General features: G+C 44.4%; 1 protein-coding gene across 1 annotated transcript in view; it reads right to left on the bottom strand.

The window, feature by feature from the left end:
* The window catches only part of AFG3L2 (AFG3 like matrix AAA peptidase subunit 2), a 40,951-nt gene extending 34,041 nt beyond the window's left edge, over window positions 1–6,910 (bottom strand). The window contains exons 1-2 of the mRNA XM_018556859.1: window positions 6,705–6,910; window positions 561–651 (exon numbers count right to left, since the gene is read on the bottom strand). Of these exons, the coding sequence (XP_018412361.1) occupies window positions 561–651; window positions 6,705–6,806 (193 nt within the window). The 5' untranslated portion in view covers window positions 6,807–6,910. The remainder of the gene's footprint in view (window positions 1–560; window positions 652–6,704) is intronic.
* Between the last annotated feature and the right edge of the window lie 2,592 nt (window positions 6,911–9,502).

Genomic DNA, 9,502 nt, shown 5'->3' on the forward strand with positions numbered 1-9,502 from the left:
GGGGGGGGCACGTCTCAAGCAAAGAGCAGGTGACAAGGTCACTTTGAGTACATTAGCCCATGACATCCAATCAGAATTGAATCTGAAGTTAGACTCGGATGAGATAACTTTTAATTGGCTGCAATTCTTTTGGCTGGCTTTATGCGTGTTTCTTTGTCAGGCATAACAGATAACAGAATGCAGTATCTGATAACCACATGCTACTTTCAAACTAATGTTAAATATCATTGCGTGCCTGTCTGGAAAAGGTAGAAGAGATAGAGCCCATGACATCCAATCAGAATTGAATCTGAAGTTAGACTCGGATGAGATAACTTTTAATTGGCTGCAATTCTTTTGGCTGGCTTTATGCGTGTTTCTTTGTCAGGCATAACAGATAACAGAATGCAGTATCTGATAACCACATGCTACTTTCAAACTAATGTTAAATATCATTGCGTGCCTGTCTGGAAAAGGTAGAAGAGATAGAAACATGTTGTTAGAGAAAACAAGCTAGTATATGTAATAGACTTCATAAAAACTGCCTAATCTCTGTGCTTACAGATATAACAGTAACCTACCTTTAGGAGGCCGAGCACAGAACCTTGTGTACGCAGCTATCACATTAGCCAGTAAGGTGTTCCTGTTTAGGCTTGTTACTTGAGTTTGAATCTGAAATACATCATCAATTTTACATTGTGACACCATGATGCATAACTGTATATATAAAAGACAAAATGCACTGGCAGCAGAGCATTTTGCATTGTAATTTGAAAATGTAAAGCGTATGTGAGGCCATATAGTTTTATGGCTTGTTTACACCATATACAGTGAGTTCTAGCACGGTTAGCTGCTATAGAGGCTTCTACCCATCCAGGAACTGGTTCATTAGTGATAGTAAATATTTTGCTATCAACCAGTTTCCGAATGAATGGGAAGCCTCTGTACTGAGTGCTTTCCATTCATTTAGAACAGAGCTGGCAGAAAAAGGGATTGGAGGACTCTGTGTCCTCGATTTCTATTTCAAAAAGGAAATGTCAGGGGTCTGACATAGACCCCTAATATTTCCCCAAAGCCCCCCAACAGTAAAAAGATCAAATAATAAAAAAAAAAATAAAAAAGATAAAACTACACACACACACACACGTGTGTGCGCGCAACAGTATGCACCATATTGTGGTGTATGCCACGCACATGTGCTGCGTGCGTTGTTAGAACACATTGCAGTGTGATTTATTTATTTAATAGTATTAAATGTACACCTGTATCATTTTATCACAACACCCCCTCCCCCTCCCCCAACACAGTGCACAAACGATTAACATGTCGCTTATTGACAGATTTGCGTTAAAACATATGAGGCTGAGTGAAAATCACTCAGCTCATAGTTCTCCTTTAAAGTTTGAAATTTGGCGAGCGGCCCCCATGGGAGAAAAAAAATGTTGTCGAGTGGCCCTCGAGGGAATTGAGTTTGCTACCCCTGATATAAGGTATATAGGGGGGGGGGTCTTTTACAAACGCTAGCAACGCAGCAATAGAAAATCAAAACAAACAATGGGAAAAATTGCAATAATGGTGTGGCCAGCTGAGGTTAAAAGCGTCGAGGGCTTGGCAGCAAAAGGGTTAAAAGATACTTTTTTTATATGGTTTTTCACTTTCTTCATGTAAAGAAAAATAATCCTATTTGCATTGCTCATACTGTATGTGTGCTGTTCACGCTGAATGACCTTATAAAACATCTTAGGATTTCAGCCTTGTAGCTCATGCAATCGAGTTACACAACACTTTATGTAAGTCACTTGTATGACGTCTATGTTCCCGTAGCTCAGGCACAAAACTCAATAGGAAATCACAGTTAGAACAGCAGCACTTGAAGAAGCAACATCCAGCTTCTTCTAAATGACTTCAAAGTATCGGGTCAATATGAACAGCCACAAAAAAAATCTTAAAGAGAACCTGTGCTTTTTCTATGAAGGGCTAACATAAAAGCCCCCCCTCCCCCATGTGGTGTGTCTTCACTCCCCCTCCACCCCATGTGTCGTGGAAGCGAAGAGAAGAAAGGATTTTTTAATAAAAGGGTTACAGATGCCGGAACATTAGTATATGGGCAACACAAGCCAGACAGGTTAACCTCTGCCTTGCTTTTTAACCATCATTTGTGGATTGTGTGTTGCATGTATAATGACGGTGTATATTCTAGTTACAATTATTATTAACCCTTGTAGTAGGGGCTACCCTCGCATGGAATGGGTTAAGGGCTTGTTGTGGTCTAGGAGGAAAATAAAAGTTATACTCACCCCGATCCTTGGAGCCAGGCGGCTGTGACACCACTCCCTCCAGTCTGTCTCGTCCTACACTGCAGGAATGGTATGCCCTCACCTATACCTATACATTGTGTATTGGACATAATGCTTTACGAGACCTTAGACCACTGCAATGGAAGGGGAGAGAGGCTGGAAGGAACCGTCAAACAGCCAGCCAGCCAGCTCCGAAGATAATGCGAGCACAACTTTATTATCTTCCTCCCTAGACCCTTGCTGCACTTAATCCATGCAGTGCGGGGGTAGTCCCACAGCAAGGGTTAATAATCATTTCCCCCGTAGTTCTTCTTTAGCAGTACATACAATGTAGTGATTTTTCCAGCTATGTTCTCGGTTTTGTATAGTTAATTTCTAGTGTGCTCACACCAAACACATTTCTTTTATTTTTAATGTGACTTAAATGCAGCCATTTGGCTTAACAGAACAGCGTAGTCAATCATCAAACTATAGCAATACATGAAAATGAAATGGCCCAGTTTCAAGCGGACCTTTACCCTTATCTTTAAATTAGGGTCACACCTAGGCGACACCTCACTGCACGTGTTCAGGAGTCGCCACGCTGTGAACCGATCGCACTGTGGGTGCCATTATTTTCTGGCGAATCGCGTGGTTTCCCGCCACGATTGCAAACACGTTCACGGCTAGAACAGCCGCACGTCGTGTATCGCAAAAAGAAGACACATACCTTTTTTTCTGGGATTGCCGTGCGGCTGTCACCCCTTTGAAATCAATGGGGCCGCGCGGCAAATCGCTGCCTGCACTGTACAGGACCGCGCGATCCTGGGATGCGCGTCCCGGGTGTCGTGCAGGTGTGAACCTAACTTTAAAATAACAACAAACACACCTTTGGAAATGTAGTGATGACAATCTACAAACACATATTTTTAGATAATTGCAGGCTTTGTATTCTTTGCAAACCTTATTTCTCTTCTCTTCCCCAGTTTAAAAGTCTGTCTACCCCAAATCCTTAATATTTCCCCCTTCAACATCTCAAGTTGAAAAATGCAAGTTGTCCTCCAATATTTCCTCATAATATGCCGCATGCATGCCATCAATTTTGACTAAATTCCCTGTGCTGCTGAAACTGACAGACCTCCAAAACATTAGAGACCCACCTCCATGCTTCACAATAGTATTGGCGGGCTTCTCCCCATAAGCCATGTTCACTCCTCTCCTAACACAGCATGCATGGTTGTAGCCATGAAGTTTAATTTTGGTCTCATCACTCAAAATGATTTTGTCCCACATGTTTTGAGGCTTCAGTAGGTGCGGTTTAACATGCTGTAAGCCATTTACTTGTGTTGTTCCGCAGAAATGTCTAACACTGTGGGCATTAAAGCAACCATGTTGGTCTGCCTTTCATCGCCAAAGCAAAGGTTCACTTTAACTAAAAAAGCTTTATATAATAAAACAATTACAGAAAATGAGACAATTAGCATACAAGGACCTTCAGACTGGAAGAACAGAATCTCTCTACCATGTGGGCGCATTGTTATGACAACACAGACAATAGGCCTTGGTTTGCTCAGAGCACATGATGGTTATTTGCAGGGAGGCTCCACCCACAAGTCCACAGCATGAAAACACAGGCACTGCTGGTTGCAGCAGAAGTATCCCTACAGGATCACAACAATACGTTCATATTTACTGATGTAAGGTCCAGGGAACATGTGATCCAATGACAACAATGAAATGACAGCCACCAGTTACAATTCTGTTAAGCAGTCAGTATACAAAGTATACAAGTACATCAAAACACATTGGTGTGCAGTAACCCAGTTATTACTTTACAGCAGTCAGACCAGTGGAAGGTGATTGCAGATTGGCTACTATGTTTTAGTGTTTCTTTTTTTCCTTTCCTAACCCCTTTCTGCTGCAATGCAATACAGTACATACTGAGTGGAATATTGCACATGAACATCCTCGGAGCTGAGAGAATGCAGGGAGCATTGTTTTCTCCATATTTACTGGCCCTATGCTAACACGTGAATGCAGCCAAAACTCCAAGGGTCATTCTCAGACAAACTATAGAAAAGGTAGAAATAAAAATAAATAGGGGTATTAAAGCCCAACACCAGGCACCAGAAAAACAAATATCCTTGTAGTTAGGACTCCCCACACCAGGTTTAGGGGAAGAGAAGTAAGCTGTAATACCTTTACCCTTGCTCCAGCAGCCTTCTTTCATGATGTGCAACTGGTACCTGCTCCCTATTCTCCATGATGCCCTGGCTGTTGGTTGTATGCCGACATTATCACATACGATGCAGGACTGTGCGGAGGAGAGTGCGCCCCCAACCCGGAGTGTGTAAAGGGGGAGCACGGACAGCAACGGTAGAGCGGAATAAGGTATTACCAACCTGTTCCTCTACTCCTAGGACTTATTGAGCCTCACCACAAGGGGATTTGTTTTCTGGTGCCCAGAGTTGGGCTTTATTACCCCCATCTTTCTTTGAGGGTGACCCCTGGAGACGATACTAAACTCATGGTTTACTGTATAGGCAGTAAATATAAAAGTTTACAATTTGGAGAAAGCAGTGCTACCTGAATTCTGTCACTCCGAGGGCATTCATGTTGCAACATTCCACTCAATGTTTATTTAATACAAGTCATACAATAGCATGTGAATGCAACATGTGAAGTCACATCGCTGAGGCCTTGTTCACTCCGAAAGTGTGTGCGTTCCAGAGCGGTAGCTGCTGAAACGCACCGCGAGCGCTAAGAAACTTCTCCCTGCGTTTTGGGGCATGGCGGTGCATTGAATTAAATGGCACCGCTTCCACATCCCCCCGCCCGCAGTGCGATCGAACGCGTGGCAAGACTCTGCCAGCACTTTGTTCCACTGCAAACGCAAAAAATGGGGCTTGCTCTATTTTTTGCGTTTGCAGTGGAACGCAATGCTGGCAAAGTTTTGCCACGCGTTCGATCGCACTGCGGGCGGGGGGCGTGGAAGCGGTACTATTGAATTCAATGCACTGCCAAGACACGCCCCAAGACACAGGGAGAAGTTTCTAAGCGATCGTGGCGCGTTCCAGCAGCTACTGCTCTGGAGTGAACAAGCCCTGAAAACTCAGGAGATAACATGAATGCAGAATTACACTCAGAAATGACAGGTCCCCAGAAGTCTGATATATTCTACCCTGACAACGGCCTGAACTCATGGTGATTATGTGGAGGGGCCCCACTGCAAGAGATTGATTTGTTAGTTTCACTTTAATGACTCTTAGACTATATTATATATATTAGAAAATTAGACTCTTTCATAAGCCCAACTTTGATGAAAAGAAAAACGTAGACAGAATATCCGGTAAACTGCTGGATTAAAGGCAGCCTGAAACCTGCTACAACTGATCACTGACAATCACATGAAGATCATCTTTAGCTCCTAGTCATGGACATTCAACAGTCTATTAAAGAAGAACTCTGGGCAAACTTTTATTAACCATTACAGAGGAGCTACCCCCTCACTGCAAGGGTTAAGTGCTTTTCATCTAGGTGCTACAATGAAAAAAGTTACACTGACCCGATCCTCCGACCCAGCTTGCTCTTAGATCGGTCCCTGCAGCCTCGCTCGGCCTCCGCTGCAGTGTACTGAGGATCCTGGTGTCATTACGCTCTATACACAGTGGGGGGAATTTATCAAAACTGGAGCAGATTTGCACTGCAGCCAATCAGCTTCTCTGTCTCATTTTCAAATCTTACCTGAGCAAACTGAAGAGAGATGCTGATTGGTTGCCATGGGCAATTGCTCCACATTCTGTCTGCTCCAGTTTTGATAAATTCCCTTCAGTGTGTATAGGATGGCTCTGTGATTCAGGTGAGTAGAACGTTTGTATTATAGCACCTAGATGAAAGCAAGCAGTTAACCCTTGCAGTATAGGGGTAGCACATCTACAATGGTTAATACAAGTTTTGCCTTCTATAAAAGCTGAAACACATCTTTGTGATTCAGTGCCTTGCGGAGAAGTGCACGTTGCTGCAACGCACATCACATACACAGCAAAACAATACCTTGCGTTACGGTGCACGGTGTCAGATACAATGCTGCATATCAGTTTCTTGGTTCTGTCCTGTGAATGGCTGACTTAACACAACGCATGTAACATATGACACAACACACGTAACATATGACAACACACAGGATCGGAGAAATGTGAATGGGCCCTAATGAGAATGGCTGTCATTAAATGACACCTGTGAGACTTCCACACAAATACAAATACATACAACTTTCTAGCAATATCAAGCGCCTGTGCAGCTCACGTACGTAGATCCATTGAGTTATTGTCACCATGGACCACTGATAGTAGTAGTTGGACTTGTTGGAATATCACCCTGCGTATGGCCATGACCAGGGCTATGTGTCAGTAGGAACAGGGACAGGAGACCAGCCATGTCAGTACTCACCCTCCTCAGACAGAAGGGCCCGGGTCGCCGAGACACTCGAGGGAGGAAGGCGCCGCTCAGTGGCCGGCAGAGCCCAGACAGCTGCAGGCAGCGGTGAGCCATGAACTCAGGACTCACAACACCAACATCACACTCCCTTCTATCACAGGCAATGCGACCTCCACAGGAGCTTACAGGAGCTCAACACTGACGTCACCGGCTCCGCCAATCACTGCTGGGCTTTCGTGTCGCTGCTTAGTGACGACAGGCAAAGGGCGGGGCCCGGTGTCACTGTACTGCAGAGTGTGTGTGTATATATATGACACTGGACCAGTCACCATGACTCTGCGGCTTCCTATATAATAACATGGCCACCCTAGAGGACTATATGAATAACAGGAAGGGGATGGGAGAATGTGATGGTGGGCTGGCATAAAGGGACGTTACTTCCTCATGTAGGGTGTCGGGATACTGATTAGGAGGCAACTTGCAGCTATAGAGCTGTGCAGTGTAATGACTTGTCCTGTGATCTGACCATACATCTAGCTCTGAATAGTGCCCGGTGTACTCAAATAAAGGTGCTGGGAGATCGCCAGTCAGTAGGGATTTCCTAGTACACTCGGTACATGTACATTTGTAATAATTACAGCAGGTGTGGGCAAAAACAGCACTCCAGCTGTTGTGAAACTACAACTCCCATCATTTTAATAGGAGTCAGCCTTGCAGTGCTTCATGGGACTTGTAGTTACACCACAGATGGAGTGCCAAGGTTGCCTATCTCTGATCCACAGTGACCCTGACAGTCTCAAAAAAAAAGTCCCTCTTCACAGATGTGTAATTTGTTGCAGGTCGGCCATCGCACAAGAGGAATCCCATTCGTTTTCCATAGTACTCCTTGTAAAAAAAAAAAAAAAAAAAGGCAGGTGCTACATAGTTTGCCTTTGGCCCCGTAGACTTCAACAGGAGCACATGGGAAATTTATGTACATGGGTTGTAGTGTGTGTTTTTACACATAGCAACCAGTCTCCTCCTCCTAGCAACATCTACCCTAGCCAGGCTGCATAAGAAGATGGAGTGAGCAGGCCGAAGCATGCTTGATGTGCAAGAGCTGCTAAGGGCAACAACATTGCAGTACCATCCCCGCCAACACAATTACAGGGATCACTGCAAGCACCAGGGGGTCTGGGAGGACAGTGCCAGCAAGGTGGATGCTCATTGGGACAGTGGTATTAAAAGAGCACCGGTGTCTGCGGCCAAAAAAAGGGGCATAGCAGACATGACTCAAGATTGCTCAACTACGCACAACTATGCAACACACAGAACAAGCAGGGAGCAGATACAAGGAAGACAATATCTAATGATATAGCAGATATTTATTGTCATTGGCCAAAACTTATGCTGTATGACAAACACATGAAAAACGTGTTCCAATGCATTAAATATTTGCATAAACGCACTTATAAACATGCTACAAAAATGCAAAAAAAGGCACATGAATATGCAGACACTTAGGCCTCATTCACACGAGAAAAGGCCGGCATGTACAGCTCCGTGCTGCGTGCACGGCCGTATCGGGCAGCTCCCAGGAAGGACAGGTGCTACGTGTAATTAGTACGCAGCCCCTGTCCTTCTCTATGGGAGTACGCCGCCCTACGCTCACCCCCCTGCACGTCCGTGCCGGTGTCCATACTCGTATGCTGACAGGACGGATCCTGTCTGCGTCCGAGCCGGGACACCCGCACCCGTACGGACCTGCACTTGGGGTGAGCGTAGGGCGGCATACTCCCATAGAGAAGGACGGGGGCTGCATACTAATCACACATAGCACCTGTCCTTCCCGGGAGCTGCAAAAAGGGTGTTGTCACCCTATGACAGGAAGAGCCAGAATAAGGATGTTCATAGATGGACCACCAGCTGCAAGTTTATAAATATTGAAATATAAGGAATGATATCATGGTTTATTGCAACTGATATTCATTCTGTGTTCAGATCAGTGTTCTCAGGAAAAAAAAAAAAATATATATGTATATACATATATTTTATTATTACATAAGCAAATGTACCATGACTCTTTCGGTAATTCAATGCACAGTGTAGGGTCGATCACGTGCTGGGTGACACTGCCTGTGACGTTGTACAGGGGAGGGAGGGAGACCATCATGTAACAGTCACTGTTGAATAGAAGAAGACACCCCTGGCATCCCACTAGCTGTGCATGTTCCTTTTCTTCCACTAGGGGGTGCTGTACCACCCGAGCATCAGATGTCTCATTGCTTTGTATGAGCAGAGCTGTCATGGTATCTTCAATTGTCGCCTCTCAAAAGCCAACACTACTATAGCTGTTTACAAACATTTACAAGACATCATTAGTTTCAAGATATAATTACTCGGAGGGCATATTAAAGCTGACCTTCAAGCAGATATAAAATATACAAATTAATGCAGCTCTGTGTTCATTAATTTATCATTAAATGCAATGTAGAATCTGGAGCAGTTGTCCGTGGCAACCAATCTCCTTCTCTCTTCTGTTTGTTTAGTTAAGCTTTGAAAATGAAAAATAGAAACTGATTGGTTATCATGGACAACTAGTTCAGATTCTGTCTGCTCCAGTTTTAATAAATTCCCCTCATAGGGGGAATTTATCAAAACTGGAGCCGTTGCCCATGGCAACCAGTCAGCTTCTCTTCCATTTTTTCAGTTAAGCTTTAAAAATGAAAGGCAGAAGCTGATGACGTCTGGAGGGAGAAGCTGATTCGCACTGATTAAGGGAGCAGGGAATATCGAAAGTCAGGAGTGGGCAAACTCCGGCCCTCCAGCTG

This window comes from Nanorana parkeri, unplaced genomic scaffold, assembly GCF_000935625.1.
Source record: "Nanorana parkeri isolate BGI_ZX_2015 unplaced genomic scaffold, ASM93562v1 scaffold255, whole genome shotgun sequence".
Taxonomy (NCBI): Eukaryota; Metazoa; Chordata; class Amphibia; order Anura; family Dicroglossidae; genus Nanorana; species Nanorana parkeri.